General features: G+C 41.9%; 1 protein-coding gene across 15 annotated transcripts in view; it reads left to right on the plus strand.

The window, feature by feature from the left end:
• ADGRL3 (adhesion G protein-coupled receptor L3) overlaps positions 1-24909 on the plus strand; it is a 525365-nt gene that overhangs the window by 288975 nt on the left and 211481 nt on the right. For all 15 annotated transcript variants that reach the window (XM_049815198.1, XM_049815210.1, XM_049815213.1 and 12 more), the window contains one exon: positions 11838-11947. In XM_049815198.1, the coding sequence (XP_049671155.1) occupies positions 11838-11947 (110 nt within the window). The remainder of the gene's footprint in view (positions 1-11837; positions 11948-24909) is intronic.

Here is a 24909-nt window from a genome sequence, read left to right on the forward strand (position 1 = left end):
TGCTGAAAATTTTTTAATTTTTTTTTCTTTTTTTTCTTTTTTAAAGGGGCTAAGTGGTCTTTTTCGCAGGGGACTCTGAGGTTAGCCTTGGCCCTTTGAACCTAATTAATCAATGGTGAGGCTCTCTGAGTGCTGGCTGTAGAATGCTTTTTAATTGCTCACTTGTGCAGTCATTTGTTTTGTTTAACCTGCAACAGATTAAACTCTGTTATAAAGGTCCTTGCTTCTGTCGTAGAACAACTCCAGCCTTGCAACAGCAGGCTCTCTGCTTGATTCCCGACCCCCCTGGGGATGTGGCAGGGAGAAAGGGAAGGACAGCTCTCCTCACTCCCCCTCAACCACGCCGCCTGGACCCGCTGGCTTTTTCACGGGTCCCCCCACTATCGCTGTCAGTGAGTTTCCCAAGGCTGCACTCTTGGCAAAGGGAATATCATTAGCTGTTAATATAACCCAAGAATTCTCCAGATATCTCCCTTGCTTGCTTTCATTAAATGTGAAACTTTAGAGACAGAAACTTTAATGATTTTCTGTGCGTGTGCGTGTGTGTAATACTGTATGCTCCACTGGGACCCCTCTGGCATCCCACTTCTCCAAACAGCTGTCAGGCAGCTCAGATTCTTTTCCAAACTGCCAATCTCCAAAAAATATTTCCTCCTTTTCTGGAATATGGAATTTCGCCCCTGAGTCAGAGGGTCTGCACAAAGCGATGGCAGGATTCAGTGACAAAGTTAAGGCTGCCAAAACATTAGGGCCAGAAATAAGATCTTTTATACCAGTTGGGAGGGGACCAGGACTGTGAATTTCCAGGCTGCAGCAGGACTCTGCTTTCGCTTCCAGCCCCAGTGAATTGTTTTGAGACAGTATGTTTCTTGTAATGCCTGCCATTAGCATTCAGAAGAAAGCTAGATCATTTTAAGATGTTTCAAAAAGGGATGTTAAAATTTATCTTCCTTTTTATTAGATCCACTGCACCAAGGCACCCAGTGGCTTTGGAAATGTAAGTAATGAAAGGCAGAGAACAAATGTGAACTATAGAAATGATTTATGGAGACATCTGATTAATTTATCCTGCATCTTTACCCTTTCATCCATCTCCCTGGACTTAAGCTAGTATGTTTGAGCAGCATCGGTCACATATTTTAAAGTTGACTTCCTGGAGATATGCTCCATGTTCTGGAATGTGGATTTCCCAGTTTCTGCCCCACCTAAGGCTCCTGTGCAATCCTGGGCAGGCCGGGTTTTTTTCCACAGAGCTATCTGGGTTGGATTACCGAAGTGGTTAGGCACTCCATGACACAGCCTGCTGTCTGAAAAATGTTTAATAGCCAGGAGCTTCACTGCTCTCCATGAGAACTGAGGAGTCCCAGGCCATGGTCAAGCAGCTGGGCCTTTTTGTAGCTCCTCCAAGAAGAACAAGCTCTTCGGAAAAATTCAGCTCTGGTGGGAGGCAGAGCTCTTCTGGAAAACTTGGCCTTTGAGTTTAGCTTCCTGAAAGGAAGCTTTCTTACGTACAGTGAGTTTAATTCTGTGAGTACAGCACTAGGCAAGCTCTGTAGTATGAAATAGCCAGTCCTCCAGTAATAAAGTATTTTCTGCATCTTCACAAGGAAGACTTGAGGTTTTGCAGAAGCCCTGTTGCTCTGCTCCTACCAGTTGTTGTCCCACAGATGTTCAGAGGCCGTTTTCCTAACAGACTTTTTCTCAGGATTGTCTTTTTAGCCAAATCTGTATGCATTTTAATCATATATTTTAAAGGTAGATAAGGTATGTAATGAGCAAGAAGTGTCCCTTTCAGTATGGTGACCAGATAGGGCAGTGCAGGAGAAGAACTGATGGGCATATATATAGTTGAAAACTGAGATAGATAGATAGATAGATGGATGGATAGGTGGAGAGATATGCTGAAAAATGCCCCAGGAAGGACAAGTGAGGAGGGAATCGGGTGATGGGAGGGCAGAGGCATGTGATCCCTGACTTCCCCCAGCTTAGTGCTGAGCACAGTGTGAGAAAGCCTCGCTGGAGCTGCTGGAGAGATGTTCTCAAAAATGCATCCCTCCATCCCCTCTCATGTTGCTGCATGCAGCCACAGAAAATTCAGTGCTATGTTTAGACATTTTGAGGAACTTCACAATGGTACTTTCAAGTAATATGTCTAAGATTAGGTGGTTTGGTTTTGGGTTTTGGGTTTTTTTTCCTTAGCATTTGCTTCTGTATATGCTTTGGCTGGGCAACGCTGGGCTGGGAAGCGTATGAAGGTTTTGTGATGCTGTGCTTTCTCTTGAGCTTAGAATCAAAGTGCAGGCTCCCTTTATTCAAGCTTTGGGCTAAAGATCAAAGAGGCAGAGTTGGCTACGTTGGAATAAAATAAAAAATAAAAATCCCTTTTGAATATCAAAAACATATTTAGTTCATTTCAGGATTATTTTTTGAGAAAGTTCAGTTTCTTTCTGATTATTATTTGTACTGCTTTAATGCCTGAGACACAGACAGGGACAAGACTCTTTTGAACAAGGTGCTGTACAAAATCAGGCTCCATTAACAGATGCTGTATTAATAGCATATGACTCTGGCAGGCTGTTTGTTTTACTCACTAAAATTATCTTTTTGTCTGAACTGATTTAGCTATGATGCTAAAGGCATAACCTGTCACATGTTGATCATACATCTCACTTGGTTGGGAGGCTTCCCCAGCCCCAAGAGGCTGAGGGGCGATTGCTTCCTTAACTAAAATCTATGGACCTTTACTTAAAAATCACCTCGGTATCATGCCATTGGCAAGAGTGATGAAGAGAGAGGTTGCTCTGGGTTTTAGAAACAGTGCTGCATGGATGCCTTCAGTTCACTCCTGAGTTCATCAGGGAGTTGCCCAGCTTTGACCTCCCATGCTGTTTGGACATATTAATTGTTTTTCATTCTGTCATTCAATTATTATGTCAAATTTGAGATGGAGTGCAGTACAAATTATTTTGGCTCAAAACCTCTTTTTAACCCTATTCGCAGAGGTGAAAGGCTAATACATTAAACCTACTAGCCAATGAATACAGATTACTCTAGTCCGTTTACAGACAATACTCTCTAATCTCAGGTTTTTTCTTTTGCAGGAACCAGTCAGTGGCTGGGACGGGGGCATTTGGTGGTGACAGTAAATGGCAGTACTGCAGTTATTACAGGCCACGTAATTCCTTGTACTTTGAGAAAATGTGACAAACAGTGAAGGGGGCGCAGTGGAAGTAATAACAGATTTTCCTTTAACAACAGGACAGAGTATCTTTTTTTATTCTTTTTTGTTAATATATTTAAAACTTCTCTAAATGTTTGTATTCAGACCCGCTTTTTGGTCAGCCAGTGTTGAGCAGCAGATTCGTACTTCACGGTGCTACAGAGCTGCAGCGCCTTGGTGTCCAGCACAGCATCAGCTCCCTGTGCTGCAGACTTGGTGGATAGGAAGGTAATGGTAGACTGAGGGTCTGAACACACTTCAGAGCTGTTCTAGAGAAAATAATTCTTTGCCACTTGCTCTGGCTATCCCAGCTATAGGTAGCTGCACTAAAGATGAAGAAAAAATGGGCCTTAACTTGCACCGATTCATGTTAAAATGGCAATGAAGACAAAATAATGCAGAGTGCCAGCTGAAATTCAGCCCAGACCTCCTCTAGTCTTTAATTTGACCTCTTAACCCAAGTTAAAAGCCAGATTGTTTTCTCTTTGCAGTTATTTTAACTAGTGTTAACTCTGGCTAAACCGACGAGCCTTTTATTGGTTGGTTTGCTTTAGGTGTTTACTCTCCTCTCCAGATATCCTGTTAGTGTTTTGTAAAGTGGATTTTTATTAGGGTGCTACAGAAGTTTATGGAGTTGGAAGAAGTAGAGTACCTGTAAAAGGGCAGATGTTGTTCTTTAGAAGATGAGCTTTAGAGCCTTAAATTAAGGCTTGCCTGGTTTGGTTTTCAGCCCTACGGACTGGCATCCAATAAAAGATGTTAGCCTACATTGCAAACCTGGCCTTGCTTGTGTCCTCAGCTCCTGGCAGCTGGAGCAGCACCATGACTCAGTGCAGATCTGTTTTCCATGCCGAAATTGTCTAAAGATACCCAATGGCTTGGACAGATCATCGTTTTGTTGTTCTTGTGCTGAGTGTTTCTTCCACCAGGCTTGCATTCAGGTTCCCTGTTGCCGCAGGGATGCTATAGCCGGGCACATTAGCACAAGGCACTCGGCAGGTTTTCCTGTTGGGGTACTCATTTATTGCTTTGGGGGATTTCATCTTCCCTCCTCACTGTTAATTGCAGAGATGGGACAGAAAGAAATCTGAGGAAGCTATAAAATGTAAGAGATGTTACATGAAGAAGCACAGGGGAAAAAGCTTTCATTGCTTGGATGGACCCTCCTTTGGAGGCTGATGACGAGCCAGGGCATCCCTGCTGGCAGGTCCTGCCCTAGACCTCAGACTCCTGAGCTGGGGAGACCCTGGCAGCAGACCAGATGTACTATGTGCAGGGGTGCCCCAAATTGCCATTAAATCTGTTAAACCTTGTGAATTTGCTGTTAAATGCTTCTTGTTAAATTTTAAGGACCTTATCAATGAGTTGAAACAGCATAATTACTTTTCCTTTTTTCTTTTTTCCTACATAAAACTGGTATTTAAATTATTTCCAGGACCTGTTTTCCATCTTGCTCCCAGGCTCTCCGTAATATATCAAGGTAGTCCCCTCGGTGACCTTTAGAGCTTGGATTCAGTTTGACTCTGCAGGATTTTTCTGCTGTGTGGCTGGCTGGGGTTTTGGTGTGGTTTGGGTGGTTTGTTTTTTTCCAATTTTGCTTTGCTCAATATAAAATAATAATCAGAGGAACAAAATGGATTGAGGCTATAGAGCGAGGACTCTTTTTTCCCAGCAAAGATCATAAGATTTTTACAATAACCATAACAGTTTAAATGTATCTAGGCATATCTCTACAAAGGCGCTTGGTGAGGCTGCAATTAGAGTGCTCTGCCTCTTCTTGTATTAGTTTGATCACATAAGAAGCAGCCTATCTGACAGCTCTAGCACCTGGATAGATAATTAAAACCCGTCAATAAAACAACAAAATGCAGTGTGTAGTGGGACTCGTCTGTGCTAGCATTAAACACCACAGATAATTATATCGCAGCAGAGGTTGGAAAGCCAGCTTCTCTGTGCTCTGAAGGATCAATAAAAAGGCCCATTCATAATGAAGAAAGTGTTAGAAAAACTGGATTTTCATCTCCCTGTCATTAGATCCTTTGCTTTTAAGGTTTTGCAGAGGCAGAAAAAGATTCTGTTGAGGAATTCTTTGTTTCTGGAAGCTAAACAGGTGGAGGATTTAGCTTTGCTTTAGTGCAGCACATTATTGAAAGCAAATATGGTGAACCAAAGGCCTTTCTCAGGGCTTGCGGTTCTGTTCTCCCCTCTCCACCCTCCACTGCCTCCCTTCTCTGTTTGCTTCTTTTTTTTTTTATTTTTCCCCTTATTTGCAAGCCATCACATTAACTCCACTTACAAGTGAAATTTCTCTTTGCTTCCTGTTTACTTTCTCCAGGGCATTTTTTCTTTTTTTTTTTTTTTTTTCTCTTGGCCCTTCCTAAAGGGTTGATTTGGAAATATCACATATTGACAGGGGAGAACACACTCCTGGCTGACTTATTTGCTGTGACAGCCTCTTTCTTAAAGCAGTCATCCAGAGAGGAGATTTTTGTGTTCCAGAGAAGGAAAAAGATGTCTTGCAGCGCTTCCGTGAAGGATAATGAATTAAGTCTGTCTCTTACTGTAAAACCATTAGAAAAGTATAATAGACCTTGAGAAAGAGGCTTAGATATTGATGTCTTGGCTATATTAGTGTGCCTAGGCACATGGTGGCTGCCTTGTCTTTGTAGAAAAAAAATAAAGTCTATGTAAAGTAGGTGTTTCAGTTGAGGAGAGGGAGAAAGAGTATCTTTGTTTTTTTGGCGACCGGTGCTCATGAACACAGGTGAGCTGGTTCGGTCGGCACATGTGGGCATTAAGAATTCCTTTAAGTTGCTATATGCAGAGGGTAGCACCAGCTGTGAGCAGGGTTTGTTAGCAGCAGCAAAGGATGGATATGGCAGCTCAGTGCTTGCCATACAAATCCAAGTTCACAGTCACATAGCCTGAAATTTTCCGATCTTCAGGGTATTGAAGAGCCTAGCCCTGGACTCTGATGGTCTGATTGCAGATTCAGAGGGAGGGAGTGGCTTCCCCATTTGCAGTGGTTTCCAGTATGCCCTGTTCACAGGAGCTCCCGGCCACAGTGTCGTAGAAAGCGTTGCTCTACCTCAGAAGGGATTGTCTCTAGAGACTAAGGACCAGGAGAAACAGGGTGTGTTGGGGATGAAACTGATGTTTGAGCCTCTAGGCTTGTCGTGGACCGGTGCACGGATTTCTGGTTGCTCTTCTCCTGGCGTTCCTAGCATGACAGGTACCTGCCCCTGTGGCTTTGGCACCCATTTTTCTTGTCTGGGGCAAATGCTTCCCACCTGGATGGGGTGTTGGAGGACCTACTGGTATTGTACCTGTGATGATTAACGCTGAAAGGCTTTTGTTTGGGACTGATCTTTGCATTTTTGTTCTGGCAGATGTATTGCCCCAGACACGTCTAGCCTGATGCTGTTGACATGTCTGTGCTATTAAAGTTTCTGGAAAGGCCTAAAATAAACATCACCTGCAAAACTATTATTTTTTGCTTTCTGTCTTTTTTGGTAAATATATCAACAATGTCAGCATTGGAAAAAATCAAAGATGTCGGGGCAGGAATAAGCAGCTGTTTATGTCTTAAAGGGTTTCTGCCTCACTATCACAAGACAACCTTGTCACTTAAAAATCATAAAAATGCCAGGGAGAAGGAATGGAAGTTTGCTGAAGGGAAATGAAGTTTTGGTGTTGGGTTGTTGGTGTTTTTTTCCAGTCTGAACTGAGAGTTGCAAGCAGAGTTGAGCCCTGCAGCTGGTGCTGAATTCAAATGCTTCCTTCAGTCCCACTGCTACAAATGCAAAACAAGTGCCACATGAATTATTATTACTGTTTTACATTAAAACTCTTGAATGTCATTTTCCACTGGAAGTGGGAGAAGTTCTGCAAAAATAATCCATGATTTCTGTTATAGTGTATGTGTTACACTGGATTGACACCTCTCTTCTAGGATAAATATTTTTCCGCATATGAAAGATGAAACAGGTACCTTAATAAGTGGGAATAAATGTAGCTGGAAAGAAGACATAGAGACACCCCCCCCCCCTTTTTTTTTTTTTTTCTTTTTTCTTTTTTTTTTTCCTTGTGACTGGGACAATTTACACTTTTCCTAGGAGGTAATTCTTTCCTCTCCAAAACATGTATGTGAATAATATATACTTCTGTTTGTGAGATGCTGGGTGCTTAAGGACTGCTGAGTACCTCAGACTGATTTTTTAGGAGGGTTTGGGCTGTTCTGTTTTCCTGAACATACAGGAATGTATGTTGCTATCAGTGTCTCAAGTCGGGGTGAAAATGCAGATCTCGGGTTATGCTTTGGTTTCTGATCTCTTGGTTGGTCTTGGTAGGCATCTGTGCCCTGGCAAAGTGGATGTGAGATAATGGCCTTCTCATCGAGCACACTTTGCACCAACGCAAGTGTTTACAGAGGAACCCAGGCACTCGCAAGTCACATTTTTCCATATCTTGCAAAATAGAAAATGCAGCAGGCTTCTTGCCTTGCTAGCCTGAATGCTGTGGCAGCACAGTGAATTATTTCTGGTGAGCTGTGTGGACACTCTTGGTCCAGGCAAAGTGTTCACAAATCCCAACAGCAATTAAAGAGGTGGCCTGAGATGTGCAGGGTTTCAGAGAAGCAGGCTCTATCTTCACGTGCCTACCTTGCACTTCAGGGAGAGAGGAATGATTGCAGATAGAAATAAGGACTTCAGAATAAAACAAACCAACCCCAAACAATAGGTTGGCTATAAATTCCTTGTCAGATTTCATAATAAATGGCAATAAGGGGAACTAAAACCACTCGAGGGGCTCCTTTAATTCTTCCATGTCTCCAGAACATTTGCCTTAAAATGTTGTACAAGCTAATAAAATGGAAGATGCTTTTTTAATAGGCCTAAAATTGTCTATCTGCTCCCCCAACTTCACAGATTCCTCCCACAGTTCTCTTCTTTACTTGGTGCCAGAGCATGTGGAGAATGAGAAAATACCCCAGCAGGCCAGGGGTCGCTTAGGAAAGCGACGTGAGGGCAACGCAGGGGAAAGAGTAGTTTTGTTTGAAGGAGCTGATGAATCAGTGCTAGAAATAAGAGGTGCTTGTCAAAGGGTCATAATAAGAGGTATAGATGGATGTAAAAAAAGTGACTGTAGTTTTCTGGAGTACAGTTATGCTAGAGCCAGCGATGCAAACAGTTCCTGCCCTGTTGGAGGGGATTCTAGCAAGATGCAGAGCTGCTGTTTCTAGGGTAATGCTAAGGGACCTGGGTAGTGTTTCTGCGATTGCCCTGTAGAAGAGACACATTTATGCTAGAGCTGATCCACTGCTGGTACTCACTGAGAATTGTAACTCCAGTTGTTAGTAAAGGTCTTGCTTCAAGAAAGGAGGAAGAAAAAAAGAAAAAATAAAAAGAAAGGAAGAAAAAGGAGGAGAAGAGGAGGAGAAGAGGAGGAGAAGAGAAGAGAAGAGAAGAGAAGAGAGAAGAGAAGAGAAGAGAAGAGAAGAGAAGAGAAGAGAAGAGAAGAGAAGAGAAGAGAAGAGAAGAGAAGAGAAGAGAAGAGAAGAGAAGAGAAGAGAAGAGGTCCTTGTTGCATTGACTGGAAAGTTCAATACCCAAGACTGAGCCTCATGACTTGGAGGAGTTTGGAGTGAGTATTACAAAGACCAAAGCGCCAAGAAATCCCAAGATTCAATGTATAATCCTGTGATTTACAAAGAAAAGCTTGTGGGCTGGTTTGCTGGGAATGGAGTAAGGCATGATTACATGTTTTTTTCCCCTCCCTTTTCAAGGCTACAGATGCATCTTCTTTTATACATCTCTTTTTCTATGTCACTTCTTGTGTGTCACTTAGTGTCACCTAGGCCTTTAATCTGTCTGGAAAGAAATATGACAAAACTGAAGGGACAAAGAAGCCGTTGCGAAAGTGGGAAAAAAAGTATAAGCAAAAGCACAGCAACCAGAGCTTTAATGATGAGTGGTTTTTGCCTCTTTCTCCCCTTAAAATTTTTGTAGCCTGATGACTGACAGTAATAGTTGTTTGAACAGGTATTAGTTTTTTTCTAAGGTTTTTAGTCCAAATTTCCCTCATCCTTTAAGTGTGCTGGAATGGGAACCTGCGTGTTTCACCCTGGGGTGATAAAGAAAACTCAAAATGCCAAGTGCCCGACACAGTCTTGCTGCCCTATGAAATGAATGTGAAAAAGAGAGAAGGTTGAGTTTTTCTGGGTTTGGTGTTTTTTTTGTATGAGCCCTTTCTTGCAAATTGTGTGAAGTACTGACACTGCATAGTATTTGAGCTTTTATTTGGGAGTTTTTAATTTGGTTTTCTGTTATCCCCCCCCCCCCCCCCCCCCCCCAGATAGCAGTGACAATTTGATCTTGCCACCTTTTGATATTTCTGTGCTTGGTAGGCTCGGTGCTTTGCCATCCCTCAGTCCAGGGATGTGCAAGGGGACTTCAGGATTTGCTAGAGTTGGGGGGAAAAGACCACACCAGCACCTTGCATTCTCCACTCAACCCCTTGCATCATGGTGCTTTTACTCTCTTTGGTGACATCTGAGAAGACAGCATGCATTTGGGGAGGTTAAAGCTGGTGTTCACGGCCTTCGGCTTCCAAACCAAGTTTTGAAATACTGGTTATGAACCTGGAGCTTTCTAGGTTGCATGTTTTTGCATCTGTTTTTTGTGTCCAAGTTCTTGCATAAAAAAGAAATGGCTGCAAGGAAATGCTTGGCCATTCAGAGCAAATGCTTCTTACAGACAGAAAGAAAGCAAACACATGCAGATGAATCCTAAATGTGTCTGTTCCTCCTCCCACCTCATAATTTTGGATCCTGACTCATGATTTTGAAATGTCTCTTTGATCCATTGCTCTTATTCTATGTCATGTGGCCAGGGCTGTCCCTACAGCCAGAGAGACTATTGATTAGGCTAGTGCAATTGCTTTTTGAAAGCACATTGAGCCCAGTAAAGGATTTTTGTTGGAAGTGAAGTTTTGGATGTTGTTCAAAGCCTCTCCTGGAAGACTGCCCACTCACATGGTCCAACCTACCTGTGATATCCCAGCCAAGCCACCTGTCTGGAAGTAGCAAGGGTGAGGACAACAAACTTATCCTTTTTGTTACTAAAATTGTTTTTCTGTGTATATGATAAAACTAGTCATTTGCTGTGATAACTGTCATCTTTCAACTAGAAAACATGACAATGTCCCAGCCCTCTGGATTATCTGTTACCCAGCAAAACATCCCAATGAGCAAGCATATCAGCTCTTATTAATCTTTCCATAAAATTAAAGAAATTATGGAGCTTAAGGCAGTCACTAATGAATCAATTTTAATTTATGGGCTGAAATAAAATCCTCATTAAGCCTGACAAACTATAGCCTCAGGTAAACATGAGGCATTTCTACTGCAGACTTAAATGAGTTCTGCGCTGGATGTTACGGCTTCTGCCAGAAGAGCAGGAGGGTCAGGGGTCCCATGTCACATCAGAGGGGGCAGCATCTTAGAGAAAGTAAATGCAGTGGTCTAGTCCTTAGGAGGTCTCTTTCTGGCATACAGAAGCATAAAAATCAAGGACTAATTATTTTTTCTCTCTCTCTCTCTTTCTTTTTTTTTTTTTCTTTTCTTTAAACAAACAAGCAGATAATTTTCCCCATAGAACTGCTGTTTGCTAAGTGTTTTTGCATCCCCAAAACTCACAAAAGTTGTACATAGAGGTGCTTCCATCATGAAAGTGGAGGCAAATGTGGGTTTCCACGTATGCACAAATCAGTCACCCATGAATGCGAGTCATATGTGCCACAGGGAAAGCATCTCGCAGGGTCTAACCTCTGTGTGTGTGCTCTTAACCTGAAAGATGCTTACTGCAGCGGACAGGGTCACTTCCTTCTCTGCACAATTGTATGGCAAGAACTTCAGTGAGAACAACGTTTGCTTTTGGAAAAAGTACATCATCTCAGGAGATGCATCCATGCTAGGCAAAACGATTCAATAAATCTTAGCCATTTATAACTAATGAAAGTGGGTTTAGACACCTTATTTGGTGATTATTTTTTTTTCCAGTCAAGTGTTGCAGTTTCTAATCTTTGTTTTGAATTAAACAGCTTTATTCAAGATGACTGTTTTTGTGGGAACACTTTATAAATATTTTGTAAAACGTATTCGTTATGTCTGCTATAAAATACACAATTATTATTTTTGCCACAAATGTTGTTGGTTTAGTCTTTGTATTTTGTTTGGTGGAGATGCTGGTATTTAAGGTTAGTTGAGGTCACTGTGATGGAGTTTGAGTTTCAAGAATTAGAGGACCATATACCTGTAATATTTTTTTAAAAATCTTCCTCTGGGTTTGGTTTTAAAGAAATACCTGCTGGTGCCGTAAGAAGTGCTTGTAGGGGAAGGGGTTGTGCCACTGTGCTTCTTCCCTTTTGGCAATAAGCTGATGAAGACATTGGTGTTTGCCATCAGCCTTTGCGCACTCTCTGGAGAGCTTCCCTAGCTGATGCTGAAGTCCTGGCTTCTGCCTCTTCACTCCTGTTGATGCTGGAGGGGTCGTTCAATGTCTTGACCTGTCCTGCTGTCTGGACTGTTTTCTGACTCTCTTTTTTTCTTGCTTTTCAGATGCAGTAATCGGACCCAATGTGCAGTTGTCGCTGGCCCTGATGTGTTTCCAGACCCTTGCCCTGGGACATACAAGTACCTGGAAGTGCAGTATGAATGTGTCCCTTACAGTATGTATCTTGATATATTTGCATTTGTTTCTTTAATAGAGATCTGATTTACTGAGGAGACTGGGCCAGCCTTGAGCCTGTCTCTCATTGCCCGAGGGCAAGTAAATGCTCAGTGACAAACCACGTGCATTATATGAGACTGAGCTGATAAGATACGAAAAATTGTCCTCTGTGCAAGTTTTGTGCTTAGGTTAAAAATATCCTAATAGTGCCCCGTGTTTCCTTGTTGTACGGTGTAACAGTGACATATCACCTTTTGGAAAACACTTGGGAAGCCACATTAGTGAAAGCAGACCAGAAGAATTAAGCACTATTGCTAGCTTATAGTTTCTCTTTCCAAAATTTTATGCTTGTAATCATATAGCAGTGTGCTTCGACCAACCTGTGTCCCTGTAGTTGGTGACACTTCCCAAGTGCCTTAAATACAGTATTGTATTGCCGAGGAGGTAGGATGCTAATGTCTTGGGAAATTTTATGTTTGATGGTAGAAAATAATAATTTATAAGCTTCCAAGTTTAAGAAGGCAAATTACAGGCAAGCCATTTAACCTGTATTTTTGAGGGTAGAAAGATAGTCATCTGGGATTACAGCAATATGTATCGAACAGGAAATGTCAGAGCTACAAAAAGTTAAGTGTACCTCAGAATTTGCTTTCTGTAGAAACAAATTTGTTAGACACAGTTACAGTCCTACTGTCAAAAATGGCATACCTCAAAAAAGACATAACAACCGTAATACTACTTTTTGTTAGCAGTTGTAAAGGGCTGAGTGGTGAATAACAGTACTATTTCTAGGTTTTCATTTTGAGTAGGCCAAAGCTCCTGGCACACCTCTCAAAATAATAAAGCAGGTACAGGAATGGACACTTTCAAGCCACATAGTAGTATTGAGAGAGCAGCAGGACACTTCAATTTGCTGAAACCCAGGATTTGGCTCGAGGACTAAAAGAGGATCTTCTTCGTCGCCTCGAGCACAGGCTGCAGGAGAGCAAACATGGCTGAAAAATGACAGGCACGCTATCCAGAGGGGAGGCGAGAACTTACAAGCCCTCGGGTGGTCCTTGTCCCTCATGCAGGAGGTGGCTGCCTGCCTGCTGCCATGACATGGAAAGGCTGTGTGGGGTTTTGCTTGTCGTGAAACTACAAGGTGAGGGATGCAGCTAAGACCGCCTCTCTGAGCAAAGGGGACCCTTTCTGCTGAGAGACTCTGTCTCTCTGCTGGTGGGGGGCTCGGTGTGTCCATATTTGATTTTTCTAAACAAAAATGTGAAGCTTCTAAATGGAGCGACGGAATATTTTTTATGGGATGAGGTATTAAACCCATGGAAAGAGTGACATCAGGGGTTTAGGGTCTGCCCTAGTGAGCTCATACCAAATTATCAGTTTGGAGTTATTCCACTCTAAATGAGGTTTTTCATTTTACAAATGACACTGTGAATGGGGAGGGCGAGGGGAGATCAGTTTCTACTTATCATAGCAGGTTATATTTCGTTGTGATTCGTGATTTGCATGAGGTATGCCATTCCCTCCTGAGACTGGGCTGGTAAAGCAATAGTCATTACCTAGAACCCCTCCGTAGCATTTGTTGCATATAAAACAAAGAGGAATAGCGGTGCCTTGTGAGAAAGGTAATATGTGAATATTATGCCCCGAGGTGCTAATCGGCCCTGTATATAAGATGTAAAATGAGTCTTGTGAGAGGTTGCTCAGTACCAAATGTACAGTAAGGATTGAGTATGTTTTAGTGATCTGAACGTGGGGAGGAAAACAGAAATAACAAGCCATGCTGCCTTTGCAATTAAGTTAGTAGCTTTGATGGCTGTTTCCTCCATTTGTTTATGAATCAAATATAGTGCCTCTGTGAGTAGAGTTATGGGGGGAGAAACGAGGGGTGAGCATGTTGTTAAATAGGATCCCATCTCCTGGGCTTGTTGTTCTGCATTGCCTAGGAAACTGGGTGAAATCTTCACATGCTGTTATTAAGTGTATCACCAGGGAAGTTGGTTGTGTTCAGGCAAACTGTGTCCCTTCATCTGCAGATGTGGAGTGGGAAACCTAGGATTCCTTTTATTCTTCTCCTTCTCCGTCTCTGCCTGGCTTTACTGCCTCCATTTCTTCCCTCTGATGAAAATGGTCAGCTCAACTTTGCAGATGTTACCTGCCTGGGCCCCAGGAGTGCCCCATGAGTGAAAGCCATCCAAGCGATGGGGAAGGTGTCAGCTCTGGTCAGCAAGGGTATGGTTGGACCAAAGCTATGCCTGGTGGATGAAATTTGTTTCTCCCTCAATGCCCTTGGTGATGCCTCTGCTGTTTGCTGTGCATCAGTTGGTCACCTCACATTCTTGTCACCAAGCCCACGTGCTTCAGCCCCTCTTGCCGAATTTGGGCTGTTGCCCAAGTCCTTTCAGGTCCAGCTTTCTTAGCTTCGCTGCCCACACCCAGCCACCTTGCATGATGCTTCGCTGGAGGAGGGGAGTGGGCTCTACAGGCTCCCCGGTGCTTCTCACTGCTGGGGAAAACCCTCGGCCGCTGACATTTCCTCGGTAGCTTTGTGCACCGAGCCCTCGGTGAATGGTGGTGTCTGCCAAATGGCCATCTCCTAAAGACATACAGCAGTTGCGTAACAAAGGAATTAATATTTCAGCAGGCACTTGTACTTGTGTGCAATTCCAGCTTGCTTTGTCTGGCTGCATGGGCTACTCCTTATGGTTTCAAATTATTCCTTATGGACAGAGGGAGTTTACTGAAGTGCTGGCTCAGCAGCAGAGGGGGAGTGTGTGTGTGCGTCTCAAGAGAGTAGCGTTTAGGAGTCATCTTTAACAGATGTTGTTAGGACTGACCTTAGGTGCTTATACTCAATATAGTGCTAGTGTATACGCTCCCTCAGAGAAAAATTATGGAAGATTTAAAACTCCATTGGGTAGCCTGCTCCTCTTGCGATGTTATTTATTTATTTAATTCTTCTACCACTAACTCATATCATTCTCAGGAGGAAAGCAGCCCCCTTTCCTCTCAGGAGGGGGAAAAACAAACCTCTTCTAACTTCAGTAGCTCATATATTTTAAAATGTCCTTTATATATTACTCTCCACACCGCATTCCTGTGTGTTCACTAGAGATGCCCCTGACTAGGAGAGTTTCATGAGGCTGCAGCTTCTCTCGACATGTGGGGAAGACAACAGATGATTATGCAGATAGCCTGGTCCTCTCCTTGTTTTCCTGACCCTGTAGTCGGTTTATGCGATGACAGATGCTGTCTACAAAAATGGACAGTCATTCCAAGGACCAGTGAAAAGCAAGTGATTTCAGCAGGTGAAAAGATACCAGGACTAATTTGACAGGCTTCAGTGGCATCGATTGTCTTATTTTTCTGGTATCAGAAAAAGTTACAAAATTAATTTTGTCTTTCTCAAAGCAGGCCTTGGCATGTGGTGTTTATTTCTCTGACATCTGCTTTAAATACTGCCCCTTTTGAAATACTGAAATTACTACTCCAATTTTCTTAAATTAAATGTTCTTTTAATCATTACTGACCCAGAGAGCTTTTCCGTGGTTTTCTGTTAAGCATGTACTACTGCAGACCTGCAGTTTGCTGTTGCCAGAGCTGTGGACACATGGCACATTGCAGAGAGATGTCTGAAACTGCATTGTAGGCTGCGTTACACTGTGTGTAAGTATGAGAAACCTCACTTTGCAAGGGCCCCTTTGATCCAGTACTCTGTTGTTGTTTCCTAGTGCATCCCTTCCTTCTCCCCTTCTCCCTTTAGGGAACAGTGTTAAATGGGTAATGGGAATAGCCAGTGGCAGAGGTGGTTTTGTGAAGCTAGATCAACACTCTCATTGCAGAAACACTTCAGTATCTTCTTCTGGTGCTTGTACAGTCCTGTTGTCATGGTGCCAGTACATCTAGGAGTGTAATTTCTCTTATTTCATCTTTGTAATGTGCTAAGGGACTTCCCATTTTACTCATGAGCCAGCACAGAAAGCAGATGAGCCATTTGTCCAATGCTGTACATGAGACTGGTGACAGCAAGAGTCCAGTTTTGCAAGACCAGTGGTGGTGGGAGAGCTGCTGAGCTAGTTATCACTGTAAGCAGCCAGATTTTCTATTGATAATCTGATAAATCTGAACCAGCGTGTTGGTTTTCCCTATGCAAATACAGCCTTTGTATGCATGTAACACTTTACAGCTCAAACCATCCGTGTTTTAGTAGTCCTGCATGTATTTCTGAGATGGATGAAAAGAAAGAACAACCCACTCCAGGCTGACAAGCCTCCTTCCCTTTCCTCTCCTGAGCACGCATGCTCTGTGGACCACGGCAGCAGCGCTGCCCTCCATGGGTGATACCCCAAGTCAGAACAGGGGCAGATTTTCCAACATGTAACTATCTCCCATTGGCTTTGACTGAAATTTAGGGATTGTCTGCATTTAGATTTTATTTCGGTTTCAAAAAAGGTGTGAGTTGAAAGCACAGAGGTATTTGGGAGTGCTTTTTCTGTTCATTTCCCCCTAGAGACAACCATTCAGGCTCCCAAGGATCCAGTGTGGTGTTGGAAAGAGGATTTAGCTAGCTGAGTCAAATTTACTTTCAGTTTTTCCTAAGCTCTCAATTCCCTTAGGTTCTAGGTTTTGGAGTACACAGAATAACTTGTGCACTGTTGTTCTTCAGAAACATTCTGGTTTTTAATAGAGACTTGGAAATTTTAAGGTATAGGGCAGGACAAAGTGAAGAAAAGGTGGGGGCTCGACGAGGACAGGCCCATTGCTGCATTGATGGAAAGGATGGCAGCAGCAGGAAGGGGCAAGATGGGTGCCTTGGGCATGGCATATCCCACTGTGACGGTGATAACTTGCTTCATACCCAGGTGACAAGTCCATCAGCTTTTAATATTGGGGAGATCTATTCAAAGGGCTGTTTCCTGCAAGGGAGAAACGTTCGTGGCTTCTGAGGAAGGATGAATTGTCCTTCCTTTCTGTTCTTCTGGGTAAACAGGCTAACAAATGTTATGAAGGCACCAAATATCATTGGTACTTAGAGATTTTCCTGCTTCTTTAATGCTAACAAGGGGAAGGAAAACAATGCTTGAGCATGGTTCATCTTTTCTTTTCTTAAGATTTTTTTCTTTTTAAATCTGGAACCTGAAATCACATTTCCCAGTTGCTGTATTGATGGAAGGAAAGGTCATTTCTGCTAGAAATATTCCTTTTATTGCTGACAGAAGAGTAGATGGGCTCACATATCAATAAAAGTGAGGGATGGTAAGTGTGATGTGGGAACAGAATTCAATAAAGTTTTATTGTATCGCAAGTGGACTGAAGTGCATTTAAAAACATTAAATGAAGGCTTACAATATCTGCTCCGCTGGACCTTAGGGCCAGTGAATAGACAGATAATTGAATAATGACATTTTTAAGAGAATACAAGCACGAGAAAGCAAACTGATATTTTCATTGCTCCAAGATTGCTGGTGGAAAGGGAAAGAGGGGGGAGAAGCTGGGTGAAAATTGCAATCTGAAAACAATTTAATGAGGCCACTTTTTCCCAAGAATATGGTTCTTAATTATTTCTGGAGTGTTGTAAGACCATTATGTGGCCTCCAGGCTTTCCCTGTGTGCATTTGCTTGCCACCTTCCCTAACGGTTGAGAAGCAGTGTTTGCCCACTGAGAGCAGTGCTGTGTTTTGTTAAACAAATGGACTTGCAGTTTCTCCAGTTTTCTTTCACTCTGGGTTTTGGGTTTGGGGTTTTTTTCCCTCTTTTTTCACAAAAGAACTTTGTCCCCTGGGGCCCACTGGTGAAAATGGCAAGTGTTCCCAAGGACTTAAACCCACCTGTTGTGCTTTGGTCAGTAATGAGTGAATTGCCCCCTAAAGCCAGGTGTCCTTTGTTTTATTTAGTTAAATTAATTATTTGTGTGCATGGGCTAGGAACAATAATTTAAGAGAAAACAAACAAACAAAAAAACCCCCACAAGACCTAACTACCCATTATGATTATTTCTGAGCAAAGAAGCTTTATTTTGTATCCTGCTGACAAATTGCCTTTCTTCCAAGGCATACAATTTCCTGGGCATTGCGGCCAAAACCCCCCTTTTTTGTATTCACTGAAATTCTCAGCTTTGCTTGTTGGTTCTTCATCCACGCAGGCAGAGATGAAGGACACGTTACTTCCCCTATCAGTCTCCTTTCGCTGTGTTTGTGGGGAGAGTGCGCCTATACAACCGCCAGTTGGAAAGCACCCTTAATTAAAATAACATGATATTGCAGGGCTTTGCGAACCTGGAGGCTGAACTATCCGCATAGGCATGTGCATAGTTTTCAAGAGGGGGTGGAGAACTAAGTGCTGAGAGCTGGGGGAAATAAAGTTGTTGGAAAACTTGAAAGTAGCCTGAGATGAGGGGAAAAAGGACATTTTTGTGAGACACGGTGAAATATATGACCACATGGTTCATTTTTGAACCTGAAATGAGTTTGGTTTAAATTAAAGGAACAAGGTGATTTCAGGTGTGTGTGCATACTGGTTTAAGGTCTGCTGTCAGCAGGAGCACTGTGTTTTTTCTTGTGAGAAGTTAGATAAAAGTTAGGCAATCTCCATAGTATGAAGGCCACCACTACCTGCTCCATCTATAATTTCCAGCATGCTCCTGTGAAAAGCCAGCTCCTGCTGGCTCCTGTCCTCTTGGTTCTTTCCTCTAGGTTGTGGGACACTTCTTCATATGTCTCCCACTTGTACCAGTATGAGCCCTTGTGTGAAAAGTAATCTTTTCTTTTCTCTGTTTCTCTCATCTGAGTGTTTAGCTGATCACCTCCTGAATTGGCCCATCACTCCCCAGTCATAGGCTTAATATATTTAAATGCCTTTATTCACTGATGCATTCGGTCTTTACACCATGTGTTGGTTCTGAAAATCGTATCTCCATGCACAACAGGTTGTGGTCCCATGTATCTTTGAGTTGCACATGCTCTCTTTATCAGAAAAGTCACCAGAGTGCTTCTGCTTAATTGTATTAGATCTGTAATGCTGCAGGGGAAAAGAGTTGGAGTCTGTTCTAGCCTGGGCCCCTACGAACTTGTCAGCTGATTGTGGGGTGTTTTATTGCAGATTTGCTGTCAAAGTTGGTAAGGACATAATTTGATGGACATGCATTAATACCACTTAGAAAAATAACTTGGTAGCTTACCAGCTGAACAGGTTTTTATGGAAGAGTCATTGCAGTGAGTAGATCGCAGTCATATGAATGTTTGAGAGTCACTTCTCTGCCCATCGTAATTTAAAATTACACTCCTAATTAATCATGGAAGTGAGGTAAGCCTTAAAATCAGGTCTGACATTTAAGCTGGACATTTAAGCTTCATAGTTTTGAAGATGTTGCACTCAAGCGCAGTGAAAATCAAAACGTTGCAGGAGGTGGCAGGGGAGAGTTTCATTTGCTCGCAAGTGAACAGAAGGATGCCCTACACCTCTGTATACTCCTTTTTCTCGGTCCCATTATAAGAATTTCATTACCTCCAGACTTTTTGTTTTCCGCTTTGAAGAAAAATACCTTTTTGCAACATTACAAAATGGCTTTTTTTAACTGAAAGAAGAAAAATACCTTTTTGCAACAATACAAAATGGCTTTTTTTAACTGAAAGCTGAACTAACCCATTACATAATGAACTATGAGAGGAGCAGCCAGAAGTGTGCTCTACAGACAGGTGTCTGAATGGCACAGAGTGTTGGGCTACACAAGGTACAAATTAAACATCCGCAGTCTGAACACCAAGTCTTAGGGCAAGAAAGGTGTATTTTTATTTACTTACTTTTTTGAGGCAAATTCAAAACTTCCTTTTCCATTCATTTGGAAAACACTGAGGAACTTTTGGAAATGTTGGACACATTGGTGAGAGAAACAGCAGGAATGGTGTGATTCTTCTGGTGTGAAAGTTTGGGTATTCTAGTGATAAATGTAATTAAGGAGATTAGTTTTTTCCTTTCCAGTTAATACTTAAATATGTAGAAAGTTAAATGGGTACTGGTGACAAGTTTGAAAGGGTAAAATTCACAGACTGAAGGGAATGTGGGGGAGCATGGAAAGCATGACAGTAGTTTAATGTTGGGTTTTGTTGTGGGTTTTTTTTAAGCAAGTACAGCTGGGAGAAGGTTTCTTTCTTTGGAGGATATAAAAAGGTTTCTGTGGTAGAGCAAGAGAGGCAAAATTCACATCTCTATCCCCACCGTCAACTCACGATCACAAAGTTTGCAGTGTGGAGATCCAGACTTTAAATAAATCAAAGACTTTACTGTAGATGTGTTATGTGTTTGTCACATTTGATGTTTTTCTTGATGTAGAACCCCATCAGTTCTCCTTAGGGCCTCTATAATTGGTGTATTATGGAAACTGAAGGTGGAAAACGGTGATGAGTAGTGTAACTTATCTCATTTTATGTAGATGGTGAATATAAAAGAGTAATTTAATTCCTTGTGTGACTTTTCTGCAGCATTTATTCCTTTCCAGTCTTGTCCCACAGCAGCTGAATTTTTCGTGGAAAAGTGTATATTGTTGGTTTGGGTTTAGCTATTTAAAGTAGAAGTTCTTAAAATCGTTCAATCTGTTGCCTGAATGCCTTTGGCCTTCGAGACTGAATCAAAGGTCATTAAATCACAGGGAAGCTTTCTGCAGTGTCAGCAAACTTTGGGTCAGGTTCCCGGTAACCTGAGGCTATCTGAAGTCATTAGCTTTTTTCAAGAAATTCATCTTTGTCACACCCATTTCTAGCATAGTAAATAACTGATACTGTCTCAGCTAAAACGGAAATTGTAACCAGTACTGGGCAGAAAGAAGAATAAAAATCTGCTGAATTCCTCAATATATTAATAAGCCACATTCCCCCCACCTTGATGTTTCCACATCCAAATAGCAGAGCATCTTTCTCATGTCTGAAATAGATTTGTGTTTGCTTAACAAAGATGTTGACAAAACTTAGAAGCCTGACCCCTGCAAACAGGCTTGTCTGGAGTACCAACGGGAAGAAACCACTGACTTTAGGTCATTTGTACTGAGCTGTATTTTTTGTCTCTTTCTGACAGGTCTACTACTAGGTATTTGCCACCAGTTTGCCGTCTAAACACGACCCCGTACTTCCCAGTTGTCTCTGAACAATTCTGTCGTCATTAAGAGGAATATATTTCTTTCTGTCTTTAATAACCTATTGTCTAAATTGTGCTATTATGCCAAGCACCCTCTGGAGACATTGATATGGATTTCATACATTTTATAACAGATCTTCATGGAGATAATATTTATATTTCCAGATTTTATTCCTATTATCCTTTCATTTCTCTTGCAAGAAATACTGCAAAGGTTTCTTTCATTGGTGCAAGCAGTGTAAGGAGATTAAGACCATCCTTGCCAGGTGCTATTATAAATCCACAAAAGAAATGAAATACATTTATTGGTTTTTATTCTGGCCAATGGGGAGAACAGAATATGTGTATCCAGTGGTTAAGTTGAGGATTGAAGTTCATTTCTTCTAGCACATGAGGGAAGAGAAGGGAGGGGGAAATTTGAGTGTATTAAGGCAAATCCCTTTAGTGTGTGAAATACGAAAACGCATCTTTCCAGATCTAAAAATACAACTTTGTTGAGTTTCTTTGTATTAAAAGGGCTCCCAGGAAGAAAGCCAAATGCATCTGAATGTATTACTTTTCTACTCATTTCCTCCACTTTCCTTGCTAACAACATTTCCAGTCGACTTTTAATAACAATATAGGCCTGCATGAAACCACAGTAGTTGTATGTACCTCAAACTCTAGCAAAGGAGACAGAAACACAGACTGCATAGCATTTCATTTTGGTTAGCTTCTGTCTCTGTTTCCAAAAGGAATTAAATGGAAGGAGGATTTGTGGGAGGCTAAGGCAAAGGGGCCCTCCCCGGGGCATCCTTTTCCAACAACAACAAAAAAAAAAAAAAACCAACAAAAAAACCAACTACAGGTTTCCTATCCCAAACCTCACCAACAAAATGACATGGCATGGCATTTACTAGGGCTGATTGATAGGCTATGCAGAAATGTTTTTAAGGGTTTTTTGGGGTGTGTCTAGCTTGGGGGGGGCGGGGAGGGGCAATGACCAATTCAGATTAGGAAGGATTTATTCCAATTGATTTCACAGATGAATGTATTGCTGAGGGTCCAAACTAATCTCCTCTTCCAAAGTCTTTTTCCCCTCCATGGGTAACTTAAATATGTCTAAAATAGTTTTAAAAAATGTCTTAATCTCATTTATCTTTAATTTCTCTGTTCCGCTGTACAGGCCCACACAAAAGGATTTACATTGGGTATTTATCCCTTCCAATATCAAAAGCAAATTCCCTTCCATATCTCAATTTTCACTGATAATCCTCAGAGATGTATAATTTTAATTTACCTTGCAGATGACATCTACCTGGTTTCTCTCTCTGCTTCTGTGAAGGTATTATTCAGCTGCACCTCATTAACTCTCTTTTTTTTCTCTTTTGTGTGCGTTGAACGGTGTCTATGAGTGAAACTATTGTCCTGTCCTTTGCTGGAGAGCACATGCTAGTTCAGCAGAGGCTGAGGCTAGCACATCACTGCGTAATCCAGCCGAGTCCTTTCTTTTTATCCCAGGAGAGGCAGTGTTGGGCCTTTGTCCCTTTTGCTTTAAAAATTAATAATTGCACATTTTTCAATTTAAGCTCTTGCAAGGGCTTGCGGGACCACACAGATGCACACTCATGCACCTGAAAGCTTCCCAAACCTCAGATGTTCAGATTTGCAAAATAATGGTTCTGCTAAACAGAACAGGAGCTATTGCGCTCTGTGGGATTTTGAAAATGAGCCCATTATATTTAGGTGCCCTAATGAAAGCTAAGCTCCCCTGGAAATCTGCCTTTAATGTCTGTATATGAAACACTCTGGAGTTATTCCACTTATGTTACTATTTAAAGCAACAAATTGTGCATTCAAGTGCTATTCTGATTGCAAATTTAAAAGACAGTTCCACATTTCTGCAGCAAAACTGAAGGAATGGGGGGAATGTGAAGTCTACGTAGCAAATGCAGACTGGGGTTTGAAAATTTGACCCTAAGGAGAAGAAAAATCAGGAAACAATGCATAGGTGATGTTGGAGATTATTTTTTTTTTTTATTGGTAAGACTTGGCTCAAACCATTGAAATTGCAAGATAAATAACTTTGATATTCTAGCCTCACTTGGGAGAGCAGAAAGGAGTGGCTAGTGGCTCTCTTCAGTATAAAATGACACTATATTGCTACTGGTGGTCTTTTTCTTATCATAGGCTGAAATTAGTCCTGCTTCAAGTATAATTGCATTTGTATCCTGTTGCTGCTTTGGGTATTTATACTCAGGTTGGCAGTGCCTGAAAAAGGAAAGACTGTTAGTTGATACTCAATATAGAGCTGGAAATATGGAGGCATCAGCTGTTAATATGGAGCAGGGAAAATACAGTGGTATCTGAGTACTCCGACAGGTTTGACATGGCAGGGTTCATGTGTGGGGAGTGCCTGCAGTACGTACAGGCACACCCAAGTCGGCTTTGATATGGACTAGGAGATGAGATGCAGAGGCATGAGCTGTAACACAGGAATAAATTTACCATGTGAATATTTGTACGAGGCACAGTTATACCTCTGGTTTCACTAGGGCTTTTCCCATTGAGACTGCTGGGATGCTTATACTTAGGCATGTGCTTAAATACTTGATGAATGTCAACTTGCATGTCTACATTTTGTATATGCTATATGCAAATAACAGAACCCTAAATTGGGGGTCACTTTATGTGCTGAGGCTGTTTTTTCAAAGAAGGAACAAATGGGCCTTTGTCCATTTAAAGACTCACTCAGAAGAGTGAGCATGTGCCATGTACATTTTCAATGAAGTCAATAATTAAATATGTTCCAGATGACTCTGGTGGGGGAGGATACTAGTAATTATCATAAAGTGACAAATCTACATTCTGCAGCTGGTACTTTGAAAACCAAAAGTCAGTGTTTCAAGTAGAATCCATTAAAAAATATGTCCTGGTTCAATTGTCACGTTTAAGTTAAAATAATGTCCTAAGTTTTGGAGAGTTTTTTTCTGTAGTATTTTTTGTTTAAAAAAAGCAGGCTTAATAAAGGTATAGTAGTTGTCTTTGAGCACATGCTTTTGACGAGACCCTACTGAATCGCTTGGGAGTTTTCTTGTTGACTTGGAGGGAATTTGGATGCACAGAGTGAAATTGGGCTGTATTAAAATCAGTGCAACCTTGGTTATTAAACAGTGAGTCTGGGCTTTCAGATTTGTGAGTGGAGATATTTGTGGTGCAGTAATGATAATAGGGAGAGATATTTCCAGTGTGAAGGAAAGGCATTTCTTTCTCAAAGAGGACTACTTCATGCTCCTGTCTCCTCTCAGAGACAAAATTAAAAGGCTAGCAAAATCTCAAACCAGTTCCAGAGTACACAAAACAGTCATTCACATTTTTGCTTGATACAAGGAAGATGACAGAGCTGTGGTTCATATATGCAGGAGGAAGACGTGAAAGTCCAAAGCTCAGAGTTCACCGGAGTTGAAACTGGCTGGTGTTGTGTCAGGTAACAAGAAGGGCTTTTTTAAGTATATTAATAGCAAGAGGAGGTCTAAAGAAAACATTGGACTGATACTTGTTGAAGATGGTCACTTGACTAATAGGGATGAAGAAAAAGCAGAGGCATTCAATGTGTGGGGTTTTTTTTTTGCCTCAGTCTTTAATAATACTCTTAGACCTTGAGCTGCCCAGTCCCTTCAGTTGGAGGACTGTGACCATGGGAGCAGTGACTTGCCATTTGTGGACACTGAAATTGTAAGGGACCAGCTGTATCTGCTGTGAATGTTCACAAGTCCATGTGGCTGCAGTACTGAAGGAGCTAGTGGATGTTATAGCAGGACCCCTCTCAGTCAGCTACCAAAGCTCTTGGGAGGC

This window comes from Accipiter gentilis, chromosome 12 (genome assembly GCF_929443795.1).
Source record: "Accipiter gentilis chromosome 12, bAccGen1.1, whole genome shotgun sequence".
Classification (NCBI taxonomy): Eukaryota; Metazoa; Chordata; class Aves; order Accipitriformes; family Accipitridae; genus Astur; species Astur gentilis.